Source organism: Linepithema humile, chromosome 6, assembly GCF_040581485.1.
Source record: "Linepithema humile isolate Giens D197 chromosome 6, Lhum_UNIL_v1.0, whole genome shotgun sequence".
NCBI classification, from domain to species: Eukaryota; Metazoa; Arthropoda; class Insecta; order Hymenoptera; family Formicidae; genus Linepithema; species Linepithema humile.
The window spans coordinates 16296886-16319644 of NC_090133.1; the positions used below are offsets into that span (position 1 = coordinate 16296886).

At 42.7% G+C, this 22759-nt stretch overlaps 1 protein-coding gene and 1 long non-coding RNA gene across 2 annotated transcripts in view; one reads left to right on the plus strand and one right to left on the minus strand.

Moving 5' to 3' along the window:
* LOC105676884 (protein-L-histidine N-pros-methyltransferase) overlaps positions 1-2886 on the minus strand; it is a 50247-nt gene extending 47361 nt beyond the window's left edge. Inside the window, exon 1 of the mRNA XM_012375097.2 lies at positions 2463-2886. Coding sequence (XP_012230520.1) covers positions 2463-2525 — 63 coding nt within the window. The 5' untranslated portion in view covers positions 2526-2886. The remainder of the gene's footprint in view (positions 1-2462) is intronic.
* LOC105676889 (uncharacterized) overlaps positions 1-22759 on the plus strand; it is a 203848-nt gene that overhangs the window by 1959 nt on the left and 179130 nt on the right. The window contains exons 2-3 of the long non-coding RNA XR_010890779.1: positions 888-981; positions 10917-11012. This is a non-coding gene — a long non-coding RNA (uncharacterized lncRNA). The remainder of the gene's footprint in view (positions 1-887; positions 982-10916; positions 11013-22759) is intronic.

Genomic DNA, 22759 nt, shown 5'->3' on the forward strand with positions numbered 1-22759 from the left:
GGAATAATAAAAATATTCTACCTAAAGTATCTCTTTTGTCGCAGAATATTTTTGTTATGCAATTTTAATAGAATCATAATATCATATTATAATATTGCAATAATTCTATTAAAATTACACAACAAAAATATTCTATATAAATGTATAAATGTATCACATAATATTATATTATTATAATATTATTTCTCTAATATATTTTTTCTAAAACGTTTAACATTTTTCCACAATTTATGAAACTTACATCGAATCGTGTATTTATGGAAATTTTACTTACTGTTCTTATAAACGTTAGTGTAGTTAATAGTTTGAAATTTACTAGCTTTTTCTATAAGTTAGTGCTTACAAAGAGATCCAGAGTCGTTTAAATATCAATCAGCATTTTGTTTATTATGAGAATAATCACGCAATAAACAATTTACGCGATTATCTGAATGATATCAAATTGTCCATAGCCGCTTCTTACAAATGTTGTAATTAACTTCATAGGTTATTAATTGATAAAATATTGGAATAAATGGGTAAAACGATAAATCTAGGAGTAAATTGCATCAATTTGTTATTCTCAAGATTAATCATACAAAAGTATTTGAATAAAAATTTGGAATGAGCATTGAGTGAATCTTATCTAGCGACTTTCATAGCGCGAATATCGTTTCGGCGTAGAGCATGAATTCATCGTGCGTAAAATATAAAATCGCATTAGCAAGTCAAAGCATATATTTCTCTCACAGAGTCCCATTTTGAAGTATCGTGGACATTCCTACCTACACCCGGCGCTCCGGACGGGGCCTTAACTCGATAAGTCCCCTCCGTACCTGAAGTGAGCTCATAATCGTGAACGAAGCGCGCAACCGCTTATTACAAGCGAGGGCATTGTAAATTTGCAGGGAAGAAGCGGAGAAGCGACGAGCGACGAGCGACGAGTGAGGATGAGAGCAGGAGCGAGAAAGAGCGGAGCGAGCGAGTGAGAAAAGATGACAGGTACGTCTAAAAAAAAAGCAAGAAAGAGAGAAAGAGAGTGAGAAAGAGGGCGAGAAAACGATAGAAAGGAGAAGGAGAGAGAGAGAGTCAGGGGAAGGAACAGGATGAGGGAGGCAAAGAGGAGTCGAAAGGACAAAGCGGCGCAAAACGTGCCCTTCAGGCATCTAAAGTCTTTCTTCAGCGCTGAAAATTTATCGTTCTAGAAGCGCCAGCGAGCAGAAAAATAGTAAGGGTGGAGAATTGGGGGTGAGGTGGGGGAGGGAAGAAGAAGGAAGCGAGTGCCAAGGAGGACAGGCGCGTTTTGTTATCCATTTATTCCGAGGCAAATCCAGATTTTACCGAAAGCCGGTGTTTAAGATAATGATGACACTTTTTTTCCCCCTCTTTCAAACGCGGGGGCACCATTAGCGACGCGCGTGTGGAAAACGCTAATTAATCCCGACGCCAAGGTGCAAGCCGCTTATTAAGGTCGCCTCGTGTATGTATGCGCGGACGCGTGTGTACATGCTCGATGAATTATCGTGCCTATAATTATGCAGTTGAGATTCGCGGCCCTCGTGCGTAAATCGACGCGATACAACGAAAGCGGTAAAACCAGTTAAATTCCAGGTGGGCTCTGGGAAATAATTTAATTACGCGGGGATAACGATAGTAAAGTGACGACGATAATTTGACGTTTAATGCACGACGGAGCGATGTATATCTCGGCCCAAGACATTTCTCTCACGAGCGCGCCTATCGGAAGTAAATCTCTCGAGATAGAGACGTAACGCATCCACCTTGTGTTCGCAAGGCGGGCTTTGATGTCTGGTTAATTCGTGATAACAATCATGGTGTTGTTGGAAAAAATGTGCTTATGTTTTACGTTAATCTTGGAAAATCATCTTGATGAATCCTGTCTTCTCTCTCACAATCTGTCTCTCTTACACACAACGCTTTATGAATATATCTGATTATTATTTATTAGGTATATCAATATTTATTATTGATTATTATAAGTGGGCTAAGCCAAAAACCTGATTATTATCTCTTAATTATTCTATCATAAAATGCAATGGCATCTATAACTTACGATGTGTCCGCTAAAAAAATGAGAAAAATATACGTATTTGAAGTATACGTATTTAATACTTTTCTCGAGAAACGCTAATTTGTTTTTCAAACAAATATCTAATATAATTTAATAACGAAAGAATTATACAATTAAAAAAAAAGTTTTGCATACATAAATTTAATGGAATGTTTAATAAATAATAATGTAATGCAAGTGCACAAATATTCGAAATAATTATAAATTTGAAACGTATGAAAAATATTTAATGCTTAATTGCAAATAGCGGTTTCACGGAATATTCTTAATATTATAAAATTATTAAAAATATATTTGATACATATTTCATCATATAACAATGCGATGTGCAATGTGATCATCGTAGGATTAAATCACACAAATAGCATATAATAAATAAATAATAACTTACCTCACGATTGTTTTGTTCTCGCCCGATGGGTCTTCTGTTTTCAATGATCCATCGATACTTCATGGCGCAACACTCGCGAAAACGCGGTTAATTACGATCGCCACGTGATACTTTGCACGGCACTGATTACAATATACTTTGTTACTTAATAAAAAAATAATAACTTAAACGACGCGATTGCATAGGACTTTAGTTTGAAATGACGGTGGAGGAAAAATTGCGAAAATTGCACAGTTAATTTTGTGTTATACTGCCGCGGTTATTTTACATCTATACTACTTTCACAAGCTTTCCACGCTTTCGTATACGCAAATTAGTACGAATCGGCAATTATTTGTACGAAACAATTTTTTAATATTTGTTACAATTGTGATTTGAGAGATTGTAATAATTCGGAGCGAGATTTTCGTCGCGTCTTGTCTGCTCGAAAGTCCTTCTGCGAATGATAACAAGGTGAAAGCGTCCAGACAATAGTGCGCGTACGCCGCAATGAAAAGGAAAAACAAACACCGAAGGTCGCGAATATTTAAGCGTTGAAATATTTAATGTATTACGAGACAATGTATGCTCATTTATCTACATTTTGGACTTTTATTTAAAAGATCACATTTTTTGTGTCTTCTAGATTTGTTAGCATCGTCTAAGATTGCAACTGATTTCACGCAAATTCCGCATTTTAAAGCAGAATTTTTTATTATTTCGTGTTGGAATGTAATACGAATATGAATTAAAGTTAGAAATAAATATTACAGACGAAAATATTTTGCCGCGATCCTCGCTCGGAGCGATCAAATTACGTAAATACTCGCTGCGATAGACAGCTGTCCTTTAGATACTTCTCGTTATTACGCGTCGTTAATTGCGGAAGTTAATTAGTCATGCAAACTGCGATTCGGTAATTATTCGTGCGGAAAGACCTTGCAATATTCATCGTGATTCAGAAATAAAAAACGTTTCGATACGGAACGATTCTCTCGAACTCGCCTGCTTGAATGTTGAAACGGTACAAATGACACTAAAATGATTCCGGGGAAACTTTCACTAAATATTAAATATAGCAATCGATCAGATTTTAGTAATATTTCAGTAACAATCTCCCCGCTACTAAGGGTGACTATTTTCAGCTTCGGTTAATTTTAACCGACGGTTAAAACTTGTCGACAAAGTTGCTAACGTGAATAAAATATCATGAAAGAAGAAAAAGATTAAAACTTTTTTCTCCCTTCAAGACGATATTTCATTCACGATAGCAATTTTGTCGATAGTTAAAGTCAATCGACGCTGGAAATAGTCACCCTATATGTACAGTATCATACAGGAATAAATAAACGTTCTTCGCGAAAATAGCACAATCACAATCAGATTTTTTTTCCGATACTTCTGTAACATCTCAGAGAGGCACGGTCTCTTTGTTTCTTTCCTCGCAAGCCGCATCTCGCGATCCTTCCGCTGCCAAGCGAAGTCCACGGCTGATTACAGGGGAGAAGGCACGCATAGGCCGAAAAGAGATTCACGCACTGATCCCCGCTGTTTATCTCGCCGTGTGCCGCAGCGTGGCTTGTTCTTATCCTTCGGTAATAATAATTATCAAGGCGCGCGTGCACGCAAAAGAAAGAGAAGGGAGGGAGAGAGTGAGAGAGAAAAAGAGAGTCGAATGACGGGGAAGGGCGGCGAGAGGCGCCTAAATGGCTCGGCGACGAAAACGCGTGTGTGGAGTTCACGCGCGTGGAGTGATGTATGCCTCGTGTAGCGGCGAGATGCGTAAAACGGGTAGCCTATACGTCTTACATGCCCGGAGGCTTTCAAAGTCGAGTCCCTGCGCCGCTGTCGTACAGCGTGCGTGCGTGTGCGCGCGCCTGTGTGTTGCCGCGTCTGTATGCGGAATACACATACGCGCGTGCCACGGCGCGACACGGGTGTCTGCGGCCGTGTCTAAAGTCGGGCATGCTCTATGTCCGATGTACTACACGCCTTCTCGCCACGACTCCGAACCTTTCACTCTCGCGGCGGATTGCTCTCGCGGCGAGCGCGTGTTAATTACGCCGCGGGACGCGCGCATACATGTGTTATCCCACGTGTCCGGCGATGTAGAGTTACGGGGACGTTAACGAATCTGTCACAGGTAATTCGATCGAACTACTTGTGCACTCGATAGGACATGTATAAGTGACGTTGTCTTGATTCATGTGTCAGTTTTTTTTATGCTAATGTATCATAATGAAGCAAACATCGGAACGTTGTGAAACTCCTTGTCACTCTTCGTTGTATTATTCATTAGCATTTTCACGAGAGGATCAAATTTCATATTTATTAATTTCATAAATCTCATAAACCCTATATTCACTCTATCGTCACATTATATTATTACTACGGTTCTGCTTAACGCAAGAACCGATGTCATTTTTCGTTCGAAATAAAATTTGCTGCATAATGAGCTCCGACGAGTTCGTACAATGCGATCTTTCAGAGAGAGAAGACAGTTCCATGATTGAAAATAGAATGTTTACAATCAATTTTATTTCCTTGAAAGAAATGTTAACACTCTTATGAAAGATTGCGTAGCTGCGTAGAGCTCATTATGTGCACATATTATTTTGATTGAAAAGAAATATTGGTTGTTGATGGGGCTTCGAAGCCGATGCACACTTCTCGCTGTCAAAAATCAGGAATAAATATTAATTTACATTGAAAGGAATATTTTGTCTGTCTTTTTGGCAGATACATTGCGCCTGTGCGTATAAAAACTTGAATTTGTAGTACTTAAATTACAATAATCATTGAGTCGAGTCACTGAATAACGCATTAAACTTATGTAGTCATTAATGCCGCTGTTACCTCGACAGATTGAAATCGACTTCCAATATAACGGCAGCTTCTGCGCGTCATTTTGTTTAATAAATTACAGACGCAACAAAATAGTTTTCCATAATGAATTTATGAAATATAGCAAAACCACTCTCGCAGAAGTGGAATTTGTCACTTCTCCTCGCATTATTTAGAATAACTCGAGTACATCTGTACGTCCAGTCAGATGTAAAATTCATCGGTGATGAGCCATGAGAGAAGCCAGATACTCATTCGCTTTCAGCAGCCGACTGCGAGATGATCTGGCGAGGTCGACGATAATCTCGATACTCGTTACGAATTTTCCGAGTGATTCGCGGCGCGTATGGCAGTAGCAGAATGGCACGGTGAGGAATCGCGACGCGCATAAAGCGTAGCGTGCCGGTGCGCAAGAACTCGTACGTCTTCGGCGAAGCGCAGAAATCAGGGTCGTTAACACCGGGTCCGCGCGCGGCGGGTGCGCCGCGCCGCGCCGACGCGGATCGGCCGGCGGGGGTCGGCACCTTCCTTTTTGGTTTATATATATATATATAAACATATGTATATATGTATATATACATACGTATGTATATATAACCCGCGTACGTACGGACAAACAGATATACACATTGATTGCATTTTTGCGCGGTTTGCGCGCGCGCGCAGGATAATAATGCTAATTTGGTAAGTAGAAATGGGCATCAGCGGGCGGTCGAGCGGACTGTGCAACACACGGTAGCACGGGCAGTGCTAATGCCTCGTTTTTGTCCTCCTCTTTCCTCGCTTTTGCCCTTCTCCTCCTTCTTTTCCTCCTGCTCCACCTTCTCCATCTGCCCTCCCGGTCCGCCACCACTGCCATCACCACCACCGCCTCCTTCTCGTCCTGAAGGCTCTTTCCACTTCCTTCACCTCTGCCTTCTCCTCCTCCTCCTCCTCCTGGTGCTGCTGCTGCTGCTGCTGCTGCTGCTGCTGCTGCTGTTGCTGCTGCTGCAGCACCACCGCCACTTCTCTCGCTTCGTCTTCGTCGGACGGCAGCCGCCAGCTTACGGCGGCAGGCGACATAATGACGGCCAGACCTCAAACCTCAAACTCCTAACTGAATCATGAGTCCTCTCCGCTCGTCCGCGCCCGGGACTAACTTCCACAGGCGCGGCTTCTCGATTTACCGCGTTGCGGCTCCCTCCCGGGTAAGAGAGGAGGGCTGCGCTACGTGCCGAGGTCGTTTTGTCCCTTTCGTCTCGGGCGACTCTCTCAGGGCCGACTTTTGTGTCGTATTGAATCGCAAACGACTGGGCGAATCGGAGGGGGTGTTGCCGCCGCGAGGAACAAGGACGCGCGCGGATTGCACCTTTTTTACAACTCACGCGTCGCGGTTGATGCGAAATAGTCGCATCAGGGCTTTTAACTTCGTAAATTACCACTCAAGGCGTTCGACGGATGGTAGCTTGGAAAAATAAGAAAATGTTTACTCCAACTAATTTTATTTAATTGTAGTACATTCTGTCATTTTATGAAGAGAGAAATCTTGCTGTATTATTCTTTAAAAAAGGATAATATGAAACATGAAAATATTTAATCTTATGTCAGTAGTCAGCTTAAGAATTTAATTAAAATATTAAACTGTGCATTGACAGCGAATTTTTATTTTGGCGTTGAATAATGTAGTTCGATGTCTCATCGATGATTTATATCTTTCAATTTTTTAATCTGTAGATTATTGTTAAATCCGTCATTATTACGGTTACGTTTGATAGCTCAGCGTATAATGTGCTTCGCGTGGATAAGGCAAGGGGCGCGGCACTAGAAACTTTTGGGAAACCTTTATAATAGGTTCAATAAAAAGCGCCCCTTTGGGACGCATGTGCTACAATGATCTTTCTTTCAAACCGCAAGTCCGGTCGATCCCTCGTTTGATTCCTACGACAGGTAATCAATAACCAGGCGAATGGGTGTGCAAGAAACCCTTTGGTTTGAACAGAAACGGCTGATATAACGATTTGTTATTGTTTTTCGAACAATTTGTACATATTGTTATTTTTCAACGCGGAGGAGATATCAGCGCATTTCTCCATCGTAGACATAAATTGATTTCATTAAATTGTTATTTACAAACATCACGTCAACACGAATGCCTGCTTTAGTTTTGAAATCTTTTAATCGACAAGTAAAAATTAATTTTCAAGACATTAAACGGCAAGATTAAATATACAGAAATTGAAATCTTAAAAAATAATTTTATTTAATTGAATTTAAATTTAACGATTAACCTTTTCCTTTTTAATCTGAAGTATTCAATTTAAAGTAGTCAGTATGAAGTATTTTATCTTTATTTTAATGCCGATGTATGTACAATGATGATTTTATTATTCATACTCCACGAATGTTCGATTAATGGCGAAAGATAAAAGACACTTTTTTCTTTACACGCTTGTCACGTACGGGCCTCTTTCTCACGAAAGTATTGAGGCCGATGAGGCTACAGAAGAAAGCCGCCTCTTACCCGGTAACTGTTACTTCTTAGGGGTTTTAAAAGGGGTTGAAAGGACATTATACCAACGCGTGAGGAAAGATCGAGGTTGACATTTTACCGAAGTCACTGGCACACGAAGTCGTTGTTGCTACGACGGAGACGAGGTTTTACGCTTTTAATGTTTCAGAGGGTGCTACGAGTGAGCCATTAGGTATCTTGTAAAATAAAGAATTGCATTATTACTTCACGAGAGAGAACAATGGTCGCGAAAGTACAGGATTGGACAAAATAGTTTTGCCGTTTACATTTTTTTTCCGAATTATTTATTTTATTTTTTGCAGTCGCACAATATATACACGTGTAATACACGCGCAAGCAAATAAATCGAAAGTAAAACGACCAATAAATAATAATAAAATATTTAAGGTACGCATATATCAATGTTACCTTAAATTAAAGTATTTGCTAGGGAAATCGAAAAAAGATTGCATCGATTTTTCCTCTTTAAATTATTATAATTATTTCTTAATATTTGTTATTATTCTGTAATTATTATGATTTAATGAAGAATTTGCGACTGAGAGTAAATCGGTAGAATACGTTTGAATACATTGGTGTTTGTTGTACTTAATGTTTTTCCTCGTTCACGGCCGCTTGGCGGATTTCGAAGTCGAGCAAGAAAGCGAGTAATAATTTATGTAGCGTTCTTGACGCGTTCAATCGATGGATCTCGACTTTTTCTCGCCGATCTGTCGTCAGCTGGTCAGTATTTCGCGCCCCTTATGCGAGCCTAAAGAAGACGCACAAGTCCTCTGCACGGACCATGACGAGGCGCATATCTTACGAGATATAGCGTGTACGAGAAAAGACGAGTCTGGAAATACTTGTGCCAGTCGCTACATAGTACTGCGAGAACGATGATTCGTTTAAAGGATGTAAAATAATAATAAGCATGTTCAGGAGGATAGAGTCTTTTTTATGAGCTTTTTGATTTTTTTAAATCAATTACTTATTGATTAGTACAGCTACGCCTTTTCACTTTTCTTCCCATTTAATGCATCTTACGTATCGGATATTTTTATGTATAAAATATTTTTATCTCGAGTGGCAGTGGAGTTTTGCTCTAAAGTAATGTACATTAAATTGTGCCACAGTAAAGATAACTATTGCGTTACAATAATTTGAAACAAAAAATAATAATATAAAAATATAAACAATAAATAAGCAAGAACTATTAATCCGTCAAACTTTTCGTCGCGATGCGAGAGAATTTCCTGCGAGTCGCAGTGACAAAAGCGCAGGCCGCAACAGCAAGAGCCAACGTATTCGAAGCGCGAATGAAGGCGGTCGGGAATAAATTCAGGAATATCGTAACGATCGGCTCGGCGTGAAACTAGCCGGGGAGCAGCGCGAGAGAAGCGCGAACAGAAAACCGAAGCGTAGATCACTTCGGTCGCAGGGGGGGAGGGAGGGAGACGAGAAAGATGCGGGTGGCGGGGAGGGAGGGAGAATATAATGGTGGCCGGCGAAGTGAGGTGGTGTACCATCAATGGATATCGAGTAGGCGAGTTGGTACGTGAGATAATAAGGCCTGCTCGGGCATGCCGATGGAAACCGCACGCGGCATTATTCAAATTGAATCCGGTAAGAATTATTATTGGCGGGCAACTCGGCCCGAGAGCCGGCTCATTCCGCGGGATCGCATTTGCGAATACGAGGAGGAAAAGAGGAGCCGGCGGGGAAGGCGGGGGGGGGGGGGGGGGGGGGGGGGGGGGGAGGGAAGAGAAGAAGGAAACGACGGCGAGGGCGTGATGGGGGAGGCGGTAGGAGAAAGAAACAGCCGGGAGAGACGGAGGTAAAGTGGCGATGGTGGAGCTGGCTCTCTCGGGTGGAGGGAACGACCTCGTCATCACGACCTCGGCGAATGATCCGCACGCTGCAGCATCGCCCGATGACCCTGGTGTCATTACGCCTCACTCTCCGGACGTCATTACGCTAATGTCCATCTCCTTCTCTTCCTTCTCCCCCGGACTCTGCTTCTCGCGTATCCACGAGTCGCGTCGCGTCGCGTCGCCGTCGGTTTGCCGGCTTTTTCTCCTTATTCCCTTCCCCGCTTCTTGTTCTTCTTCTTCTTCTTCTTCCGCCCCTTCTTCTGGCCACTATGCTTTTCTTATGAAGTGTATTTGACACGATTCGCTATTGTGGACGGCGCGCTTAGAGTAGCGCGCTACGCGCGCTCCGAGTTCTCCGGGAAGCCGAAGAGAGAAGTCATTTTGATCGCTGCTTTATCTCCGGAACGCAATCTTTTTTATGGAGTCTGATTTTATCGTACAAACAATGATGTTGAATATAATTAAAACATTTTTAGATAAGCGTAATATTGAAATGCATAGCGCTCATATGTCTGTGATATGATTTAGAATTGATGCTTTATTTCTGTCTGACATTGTGCTCGATGTTTAATTTTTGGTTTTATTATTGATTTAATGTACATACAATTTATTTCTGCCGAAGTGCATTGGCGACATGGCAAGGAAAACTAAGGGGAGGATGAAATAAAATTTTTAACGTGCGACATATCGTCCTTGCACGACGATGCAAGTTCGAAGAGCACGTTGCGCATACACAGATGTGCACTCGCTTGTTCTATAGAGTAAAAGAGAGAGAAATTTGTCCGCGGGGGTTGTCTGAGAAACGACAGGTGTCCTGGCCTGGCTCGAAGGCAGGTGGATCTCTCTGCCGGAAACAGTGGAAGAAACACGTGGACGAAATGCCCTTTGATATAGCGCGAACGACGATGATTGCAACAATGTGCTATTGTCTCGCTGCTTCGGCATTGATAAATATACCTATTATTATCGCGTGCTAATTGTTCCCGGGCTTTGCTGTACAACTTGCCATTTAACTCATTAAATTTATTATTATTTTTAAATAGACTAACTAATTTAATCGCCGCGAGTTAAAGATATATATATAAATATTACTCACAGATAAATAAATATTCTGCAATTGATAGTTAAGGCTCTTCTATGTTTTATAATCCACTGTTTTAAATTTTACACAAATATACACAAGTATATTTAATCATAAACGTTGTTGCCGAGATTTAAGCAGTATTGTTTTTTACGTTTGTAACAATTACAATTATTTTGGAATTTCAGTAATGCCATATAAATCGGTCGCATCGTGAAGGATGATTAATGCCGTATAAGTGTTTGGGGCAACAGCGCAGCCAACGGATTGCAATAGCAAGACTGGTGAGTGAATTTTATAATATATTACACATGTTCTCTGTATTGATTTCTTACGGATTATGTTCGTGGAATATGCGTTTTTTCATATAGCTGAAATAACAAGTCTCATATAGCTGAGATAACAATCAATTTAAAGACATAAACGCTCGGAAGATTAAAAATTTCTATCAGTCAACTTACAAAATATCAAAAGTCAAGAATTGTACATTGTCAATTAGAAATGGTTTCTCGTATAAAGTACATCAATTTTAGACAATTCGACACGTGCGCATTACGTTTAAATATTCACGCAACATATCTCAGAATTGTGTCTTACGATTTGACGTTTACAAGCATTTCTGACAAATGAGAAAGATCAAATGTAAATGAAAAAATTAATTAATAAGTGTAATAAATCAATGAAAGTATAATTTTGGACTTTAGATTATCAATCATAATGCAAACAAATATCTATACGGGATGTGCACGCCTTGAGTCGTCTAAAATTGATACAACTTGAAGGGCATTCTTAATCGTACGCTCGACGTGAGTAATTGACGGGTTAACGAGACGCGTGGCCACCGCTCGATTCCGCTTGCGCGCGGAACAAGCCCTCGTCGTCGTGCATTACCGTTGCCTCGATCTCCGCTTCGTTCCTTTTTCGCCTCTCGTTCTTTTTAAACTCTCGCGCGAAATTCGTTGCTCAGGCATCCCGGCCGCGGTCCGCTCGGGACCGCAGACCACACCGAGCAGTCGGGCGCGCGCGCGCGCGCGCATCGATAATGACCCTTCGCGAGGGATGAATACGGTTCACCAAGGCGCAGGTTAAAGCCCCGGTGAGTCTATTGGCGCGCGGCGTTCACCGCCGTCGTCGCCGCACCGTGTTTTTACGGTTCATAATTCAGCCGAGTGTATTTCAAACGCCTGCCAATGCGGGACCGTAACACCGACGTTGCGTCGTCTCTCGCGGCAATTCGAACGCCACGGACCGCCCCGGCGGGGCCCCGGGATGCGCGGCCGACCCACATGGACGCGCTGATGGAACCCCGGCATTACCAGGCGTCACTTCGGAGCGCGCGGAGAGATTTAAGGTCGTCGACGCGAAAACTCGTCACCCACGATTGCCCGGTTATTTATGCACTCTCCATCGGTCGGGATGGACGAGCGCCCGTTGCTAGAAGTGCCTCAAGTACGCGCGCGCGGACGCACGCGGATGGGCAATATGTGCGGTTAGATGGCCGTAACTACAACGCTGTTTTACGGTCGTCTTAAAAATGCCGCGGAGGATGTATTATCGAAGGACAATGTTGTTCCTCCCGATAGTTGCTGTCGGGACGTAATTCCGAGTCTGCCGGCGTCTGCAGCGCGCGGTCGTTACTTTACGTGCCTTCCGAAGGATGCGCGGGATGTAGTAACAAGGGTGTTAGTTTGTAGTGCAGAAATATGTTCTGTACGAGGATGAGTCGGAAATTATCCGCAATTTTTTCAAAACACAATTCTCACGTTGCGGATAATTTCTGACTCGCCCCGGTACTTTCGTAAATGATTTCATTTTTAATATCTTTAATGCACTTAAATATTTTTTTACACGATTTTTCAATAATGTGCAAATTCCATTAGTTGTCTGAGAATTTAACAATATGGTTTGCTATTTTTAAATTTACTAAATTAAAATTTTTTTTCAAAATTGTGCATTTTATTATCTTTCCCGTTTTAGAGTTTTCTTTGCAATGTTTGATAGATTTTAAACCGTCTGCGGTGTAAAGCTAAATTGCGGTGTCTTTTGTAATGATCTTTTATGAAGTTACGTAAAACACTAAAATGTCGAGTATATTGAAAAATATCGTGTCATTTATCAACGTTAGTGCGAGTCTGATATTTTTCCAACATTTTGCTCTCCAAGATTATCGTTTTATGATAACCTATGTTCTTCATCTTCTTCTTCGCGTACTCAGAGAATTTTACCTTAAAAATTTCTCGCATACATTCGAGTGGCCATTCACATCGCAACAAAATATCACATTTTCTAACGCGTTACCTCTCTTTTCCGCCTTTGCGTATCCCCTCAATGTGGATAAATTCGCGATGCTGGCTCGCGAGGGTTGAGGAGAAAGGTTTTTCGTGTCTCGAAGAGAATGTACTTCGAACGAGTAACTATTGAAATGATCGACAAGTTCTCTCCTCCCTTATCCGCCTCTCCCCGTCTCTTCGTTTCTTTTCTTTCGCTCTCGCCATTCGTCACGATGTTGCGCTCATAAATGGTATCGCGACGTACATATTTGTGCTCAAAATTTTATATCCGTTCATATCAATCGCGAAACTGCTATATGTGTTTTATGACGGCGTGTTCTATATAAATTGTGTACGAATTCTCTCAGATCAAATTAAATGTCCATCTCAGCCAATTTTATGTTCATATATTTTTATTTATTCCGATGATATTAAATTTATATTATTTTTGTAATATATTACATACTTAAAATTTACCGTTCAGACGCCTTTTTTAATTGTCACGACTGCCAAATTTCTTATTCCGACTGAATTTAAATATTTGCGAAAATAAGGCTAATTAAAGGGCGAGAATGGAATCGCATCACGTGCATTGTACGCAAAGAGTGAAAGGAATTAAATTGTTTACATCAATACGTCAGTACATCAACGCTATTATGAAATTTCCGAACGCGAGTGCAGCTGCAACGATAGCAGCAGCGATGCCAGGCGTGCATGCAGCGTGGTACACATGTGCTGCTGTACGTTAAGTTCGCGGCGCGGGCAGGTTGAACGTTTCCCGTGCTCCGCCGCGCACAATGCACGTGCTGTACAGCACGGAGGATGCCTGCGAGGTGTTACGGCATAACTCTGTGATTATCCGCCGCGCGCGGCCACGATCGCGTCTCGGCGGCGAATGATATTCAGATGAGAAGAAAATCAATTCCACGATGGAATATCGGCGAGGCTTCGATTAGAGAAGCGTAACGCGGCGCGGGACGCGGCGTGGGACGCGGGAGGGCTGCAAGGTGCGGGGGAGGCGAGGCGCAGCGCGGCGGAAAGTGGATTAAATTCCGCCGGATGTTTCTTTTTGGACGCGACGCGGAATCGATATGGCTCGCCTTTGAAACGGCTCTTTCGCGGCACGTTTATTTATTTCAGTAGCTAGACGCTTCAGGATGCTCCAGGACGACGGGGCGAGTCGCGATCGCGTCGCGAAATGGCATGTAAAATAAAACTGCTGTGCCCTCGCGCGCTCCCCTCCCGCCCCTCGCCGCCGAAGTCGATATCTGCAGGCGTGCCCATTGAATTCATGTAATATTACTGCGTAGCGCGCTGTAATGGAGCTCGCGCTGCCTCGTATATCCCAATACACTTCTCCGCGCGTGTGCGCGCGCTCCGCATTTTATGCCTCCGTTTTAATCGAAAATGTAATATCAGTGTAACTCCATTACTGAAGCCCGGTAGCGGATCTCCTTTATCTCTAGCAGCGAAAAGAGCGGATACCGCTCTAAAGCCCGTTTTATTTCCGCATTGAGAATGAGACGATAAAGCAATTTGTTCAGATTAGCCGCAACGCGCCTATCGATGCGAAGAAAGAAATAGCAAGTGCGAGTCTTTCAACATCGTCTCCGTTTGATCTCGGAACAATTTAAACGCCGTGCGCACACGTTGTTCCGTCGTTTCGACACGTTGTCCCGAATCTGCGATTTTTTGTCGCTTCGGCAATTACCGCAAAATGTAGGTGAACGCGATAAAAATAATGACTGGTATTCGCGCGAAGTGCTAAGTTAAAGACCACGTGAATTCTGAGCTTTCAGGTACAATGAACGTTTGATATAAACATAGCCTTGGAATTAGACGGCCTTATTTAGAGAGCTAAATGCCGAGCCAACAAGAGCAAAATCGAAGTCGTGTGGGGCTCGTCGCGCACACGAATGTTAGACGTGTCTTTGTATTCCGCTCTTCCCGCTGGTCGCTCTTACTATTTCCGTTTTTTCCACTCTCATTCCAGTGTAGTTTCTGGCTGACTCGCGTGTTTCTCTCTTCCCTTCCGCCAATCTTCTCCGCGGCGCTCTCTTAATTGGCGATAAAACCCCGTGGCCTCGTAAAAAAAAATCTCGCCTACCCTACATTGTATTAATTAGAATCCTTATAATGCCTTAAATAAGGCGCGGCTTAGTTATGGGTTAGCCGAGCGAAGTTGCGCTCCGTGTTATCTCGCTAGTTGCCTCCCTCCTCTCCCTCCCTCTCTCTCTCTCTTTCTCTTCCCTTAGTCCGTTTCGTCCTCCGCTGTTTTTGCTCTCTCTCTCTTGCCGTCCAGCTCTCGAGAGATCCCTGAACGACCAATTATCAGCCATAATATCATCGGGGCCCGACGAGTCCGGATTAATCGTATCCGGTTTCCTACCTCGCGGAAAAGGTGCCGTAAAAGAATTTTCTGACATGCAGGAAATTCCTGAATGCGGCAGTAAACGTTAGAACACGACGCAAACGTTATCTCGAAATGTTCATTGATTTCCTAATACTGCACGATGCAATTATCTTAACGCTTTTTTCTGCCGATTGCGTAGTAAAGTTTACGTTTAAACGATTCTGGGTTAAGATATGACACGGCACTTTTTCGTACTGATCGAATATATAGGTATTCGATGTTTCTTTAATCAAGGACTCGACTCTAATAATGAACTTTGAAAATTAAAAGCTATTATTTCCCGATTACGTTCTAATCCGAATTCTAAGAAGCTGCGAAATCTACAATTTACTTAGGTGTGCGAGCAAGATTTTGCAGCGGTTTGCTATTAAAAATGCCGCCTTTCGGATTTCTTCTCTAATGATAGGCCAGAAGGTTAAAAAGATCGTTGAACAGATTGCAGACAAACCGTGCATCCGTCTATTTTGGAAAGGAGTTATAAAAATAAATGCTGGAGTTATAAAAATAAATGCCGGGCGATACAATGGCGTCTTAAAACGGCTATAATTTAATATTCGATGCGAAATTAGATGCGCCGGAAATTCGTTGCCCGCGGCACGAAATCGAATCGCTTGTTCGCTGAAAGTTCGACTTTATAACATATTGCAAAACAATATAGTCGCCTTAATTTTAATTCGCAGAGAAATGTGCACATCAATGTATTATTTTGTCGGATCTGCTAGAAATTGAGAGTTTCGTAAAAGGCTTGTGTAATAACGTGGTCGTTTTTAATTTATCAAATTTAGTAAATATAAGGCATTTTTTGAATAATATTAAAGCTTGTTCAGTGGATTCTCCGTATTAACCAACTTTTGATCTCTAGTTTGACATATCTCTGTAATTAAAAATTATTTAATTAAAATGTTACAACAAAACTTATTTGAGTTAAATATGGAACAAAATTCAATTATCTATCTTCTCTCTCTCTCTCTCTTTCTCTCGTGTTTTCTCCGTAGATTAGAGAAAAGAAGAGAATCAAGAAAATTTCTTTTTTTTTTTTTTTTTTTTTTCGGAAAATGTATTCTTTTTTTAAAGAAATTTTTCTCCGTCTTCATCAATATATTTATGAAATGATATTATAAAGTATAAGGGTTGCTCGAAGGGAGATCTTATTGGCGATTAGTTCGAAACGCACTCATTATAAAATCATACGAGCGAAATTCGCGGAGAAGATGTCGTGATCCGATTTCGTGTTAACTCGCCGCGTCGATCCCAATTCTTAACAGTTTCTGGGCGTCAACGGCACGCGCTTGGGTGGGATTGATACTCGGGAAGACCTATTGGGGTCTTACTCCTGCCTTCGATACTTATCGCGCGCACTGGACTGCATATAATTACAATTAAAAGAGATCGGTGCCGATAACGAAGACGACCTCCGCATCCACCTTCCTCCAGACCCCCCCATGACTCTCCCTTTTTCCTTCACTCCCCTCTCAACCGCCCCCTCTATCAGCTCTTACGGTCCGGCCGATGCATCTACGTATATGGTTAAAGGGGCCAGATTACGGGGAGGGAAGAATGGTGGCATAATATCCGCTTGAACTTAAGTTATATTCCTCCTCGTGCAGCCGAGATATCGATGCGGAGGTGGAGTTCGGTTCGAGGGTATGCTAATTCCGGCCTCGGGCCACCACGCAGCCCTTAATAGCCAGCTGAGCAGCTCTTATGCCGGCAACTAGCGCTCGTATATACAGAGAAAGAGCGGAGGGGCCGGAGAGTGTATCTCGTAGTTATAGAGGCATCCTCCTCTCTCGTCGGTGAGTCTCGCCGGTACCGTCGGCGAGAATCACCGGTTTTTCGGAATGTTAATGTCCCGGCGCGGGGGCGCCCCTACATGGACTCACGACGGCGATTAGCGTTCGTACGTGTAATTGGGATAATGTCCCATCTCTCTTTCCCTCTCTTGCTCACTCCTTCTCGATAATCGTACTCGCGCTATCGTGCGTAGCTTTTATCATTTATATATACCGTTGCTATTTCCGTAATAAGGCTATCACGAGATGGAACATATCTGAGAGATATTATTTCGAATTTATTCAAAGTCTGACTTTTTTTATTATGTAAATTATTTTATTTTTTTATAATTAATAACGTTTTTCATTCGATGAGATGCGCAAAAATGGCAAAAGAGCATCGAGATATTGTACATCTCGCGATAAACCAATTTAAATAAATAGCTTTAAGTGGCTTAATTAGCGTTATCTTCGTTACTAGTATCGCAGTTGCTATCATTTTTCAATTTTTTAGAGAGATTTTTTAAACATTGCGATATGTGTAGAGCATGTGTTGCCAAAGTGGCGATTTGCCTGCCTTCTTAAACAAGCTGGTACGTTGCTGTATTGAGAAATGTTCGGTCATTTCTCTTTATTGCGGGCGGAAGATGGTTAAGGGGATACCGATACCGTGGATTATCATTATCGACGAAGCAGCAATGCTGAACAAAGTATGATTTTCGTGACTACGAATTTATCGCGATACGATAAATGACGATTCACTATTATACCGCGAAATAATTTGCAATTACAACTCGTACAATAATTTCTAACAAGCTTGTTAACATAGCATTTTTTTTAGAATTTCCATTCGCAATAATGATTAAAATAATTTTATCTTCTTATATATTATTCTTCCTATATTATTTATTTCGATACTTGTACTAATCGTTAAATGTGCATGAATCTGACACATGTCGCGCGACGGATTTTAACTTTTTCGTATAGAAAGAACTCCGTAAAACGTCTCGATCGCAAAATCATTGACCTCTCGCCACATACCTTTGAAATTACGCATTTCCTTCATCGTATCGCCGCGGACTTTTCCGCGAGTTCAGCTCGTGAAATTACGACGAGAGGCCTTTTAGAGAGGTCCGTCTGCGAACGATCATCCGGCATCTGTCGGCTCTCGAAAGCTCCGCTTACTATTAGCCTCGCGCGCTTTTTTTCAGAGCGATCGTTTTTCCGCGCGCGTCCCCGCTCTCGCGGCGGCCACGGCACGGCGGCGTCGCGGGCACGAATCGAATCGATCGATCGTTATTTATCGACTAATTCGTCTCCATTTAGAAAAAACATCTGCCTCGGCGTCCCGAGCGCTTTTGCACCGTTGGCAACGACGGGGCCCAACGGCGAGCGGTTCTTAGAGAGCGAGAGCGAGGCAACGCCAGCCGACGCGATTCCTACCTCATAGGCAGATAATCGCCTTTGATTTCTCTCTTCGATTTCTCCGTCCCTCCCACCCACCCCGGCCGCCACCCTCTCTGCGCCATCCTCCTTCCGCGCCGCCAACCCTCATCTCCTTCTCCGAGAGTCCGCGCGCGATTGGAGATCACTCCCTTCTTATATAATTACCTTATTTCCGAATAATTGGCCAATTTATACTCTCCGAGTCCCAGCTGAAAACAATCCGCCTCTCTCGCTCTCCGTCTCTCGCTGTCTCGGTCCCGCTCGTGCCCTCCTTAGCGGTCCGAGTCCGGCCGCGGTGTGTGCCCCATAGGGCTTCGTAGAGCGGTTATTTTATGTATATGGGAGTGTGATTAGATCAGGCCCCGCTTCGCGTGTGTACATAGATGTGCGCGCGCGCGCCTGTGTATATGTGTACGTGTGTGTGGGTATGATAATTCTGCCTGGAGGGCTTCGTGGGGCAGTCTCCACCCACGCCACGCACACACCACGTAGCTACGTCCGTCGTACTCTCTCCCTCTATCTTTCTCCACCGCGAGCCCGCTCTATCTCGCTCTCTTTCTTCTCCTCCTCCTCCTTCTCCTCCCCCTTTCTCCGTCCCGCGATTCTGCAATTCCACCGTTCTACCGTACGGTAACATTGTAATCTTTCCCCCGCGTCGTGCATTTTTGCGTGCCGCCGCGCGCGCTCCGCTCATTTCGGCCCATTTGGATTCGCGCCCCGCGCGACCTCGAATTAGAGATCACGCAGGTATCGCTGTCGTCCGGATAGATGTCTCGGGGATCTGGGCCGTCGCCGCGGCTTTCTGAAATTGCGGCGATGTTGCACGCGCAATTACAATTCGGACTGCCGACGATCGAACGTTCGCGTTCCAAAGTCACGCTATTATGCACTTGCGTAACGCGCTTTCGCGACATATTTCGCAGTCCGTGAAGAATACGTTATTCTAGAAGGATTGTTAAGTGATTGATTTATTTGCACGGGGAGATTGGATGGTACGAAGGCAGCGGTGAATTAATTCTTGCGCGCAGTACTGATTCCTATCCTTTTTTTTTACGTGTCGAATAGCTTTGATATTGCGCTCGCATGTATCTAAAGACAAGAGGCTTTCAGGGCAGATACATTCGCTGTCTGCATTTCTGAATTTCGTAAACATGATATGCGCAGGAATTACATTGGCATTGAGCCAGAATTCAATCCAGCCTCTAAAAACGCGCAACCGGATTTTAAAACAAGAAATTGGAAATTTGTTTTTAAAATCGCGCAGAAAGAAGATTATGCTTTTACACTTAGCATTAATTTTATCACCTACATCTTCAGTCGTTTTGTCACTTTTTATACTATTTATATCTGGTGTTTTCCAATTTGACAAATTTAACACTTGGATACAAAATACTTGTGCTGTTCTGAAATATATTTTTCTTTATACTCAAAATATAATCACTAGCTAGTTATAAATAACTAAACTTACATTAATATTTGGACTGAAATTCGGACGGAATATCTGGAGTCAGAGAATTTCGTTCAATATATTATAAATTTTGTAGGATTATGCGGGCACTATAAGAGTCATTGAGGAATGTTCCGCGAGGAAGAAAGCGGTCTTCTTTTGCGCGAGAAAGATCCCGACTTCTGGAAGGCGAGACACGTGGTCCCACGTTACACTTCCACGGTTCGCGCGAGAGGTCGTCGGAAAGAGTATCCATGTGCGCGAAAGACCAGCAAGGATGAGTGAGAGAAAGAGAGGGAGAAAGGGAGAAAGGAGACGAGATGGAACGAGAGAGAGATGAAAAAGCGGGACCGATCGAACAAGCGCCGGGCGAGAGCAGAGCGAGTGTAGCAATTAACTTGATGCTTACGACGATAATTAGCGAAGGATCGAATGAAGCAGCTGGTCGACGGAGGAATCGAGTCCTATTCTTATCTCTCTCTTTCTTTTCCGCCTCTTCGTCTGTAACCGCATTTACCTACGTAATTATCGTTATGATGATTATGACCGGACTCTCTCTCTCTCTGTCTCTCTCTCGGCCAGCGGAGTCCTCCGACGCGTCGCCGCTGCGAGATCTTCTCTACGTCTCTTTCTTTCTCGTTCTCGCGGTAATCATTTCGTATTTTTTTACCATTTTGGAACTTAATCATTTAGTATTTGCCGTGAATGAGTTTTCGTTGACTCGCCCGAGCGCGAGCTGTTCCTATATTGCGACGAACACGCAACAAGTGCATTTATCAAGTGCATTTATTCGTTGAGGCGGAAGGCGAATAAAAACCATTTATGCTTTCCATCTTTTATCTATTCACCTATGTGATGTTTATATAATGTGTTTGTAAGAGAGAACGTTGCGCATTTTTTGCAAAATCTCATCACACTCATGTCCACATTGCGATAAGAAATCATTATTCGAAGATTCGGACGAATTGGAAGTGGAAGAATTCCAAGCCGAGCATAGATTTGACCAATTAGTAATTTTCACAAGCTCGCTTGACTAGTGGAATATTTAAGTCTATTTTTAAAACATAAAAGGAAAAAAGTTCTTCTGCATATTGGCAATCCACTTTTACAAAATTCAAAAGGTAGTTTGAGAAATTCTCCGGCAGATGTGCTTGTTAATCTCGGGAAGGATAGACCGATGAAATTTAAAGTTTAGTTACGAGTCAATGTTTAACTTACAATTTTCCGATCACGTTAGCGAGCTCTCTCTCTCTCTCTCTCTCTCTCTCCAATTAGTTAACATTACCATTCGCTGCGTATTAGTCTGCCATTTTTTCTAGCCGCAGTATGCAACGCTGCTTGCCCAACCGTTCATGACCCTAATGAATACATATTCTCCTCATTAGCAGCAACTTATTGCCCGTTTCGCGATCCGCTTTAACACGCGATAAATAGACGTCGCTCGCGCCGCGAGTTTCTGCAACGCAGAAAGCCAAAGAAATGACTGTTCGTGTCCGTCTGCGCGCGAAACAGGCAGAGATGGACGAACGCGCGCGACGATGAAAAACGGCATTCAACGTGGAGAAGCGTGGATGGAAAATACACGGGTCTTGTCGTAATTGCTAGGGACCGACAGTCGGATCGGCGGAGGGGGGGCTCCGGGTGAAAGTTCACTTAATTCGATTAGAATCACCCCGGTGTATATCCGCGGTCAGGATTTGCCGCGAGCAATCCTCTATAGCGGATACCGCAGCGCGCGCGCACGGATATCTATCGCTCGGCGTGCGGATTATGAGAAGTCTGGGGAGGTAGATGGGAAAGGGGGATGGTGAGGGGGGAGAGTATCCACGGTATTCCTTTTCGCGAAGTCGTGCTGGGTAGTGTCGTACTTCCTGATGCTGTTGGATGCATCCGTTTGATAGCCGTGTCCCGCGGCGTGCCAGATTTCTGGGTCAGATATATTAATTTCAGCACGATAGATTGCTCTTTTTGATGTATTTTATTGTTTCGTGAGATTATTGGGACGGAATCATATATCTCTAAGTTTGAAACGGATCGATCGTATACATTCTTAGAACAAGCTCAAAAGACGATCCGTCTTCAAAATATTTTTAATGTAAGAAATAATATACATGGATTACGTATCACTGTCCCCCCCCCTCCCCCCCCCCTTTGTTCTATTAAATTATTCAGTTATACTAACTATTAATTAAAATGTATCTGATTAGCCTATATATAAAATATTGCTACATATAAAGAAAGAAATCGCGTAACATCATTTCAAACATTGATTAGATTAGTATATTTTTTAAAGAGCTTCTGATTAGAAAAATGCTACTTAAATGTAAATTGATTAGTACTTGAAAAGAAAGACATTTTTGAGATTGATTCTTTTTCAATTTATGTCTTTTGTAGAAGACGATTTTAATGATTGGTAACTTTCGATTAAACATTTCTATAAAATGGTAATAAAAGGAATGATGAGTTTTTTTTTGGATATTTGAATAGTCGAATTATCAATGAAAAACCATACAAAATGGCGATTGCGAGTAAAATAGAAGTATCCACGGATCGTTTTCACGCTCTCGCGGCGTGATTTATACGCTTATTTTCGAGAGAGAGCAGCAAAAGCAATTCAATAAAGAAGAATTTCTTGCCCAGGGCTGCTCGGGCTCACATGATCGAAGACTATCTTGGTGGGACT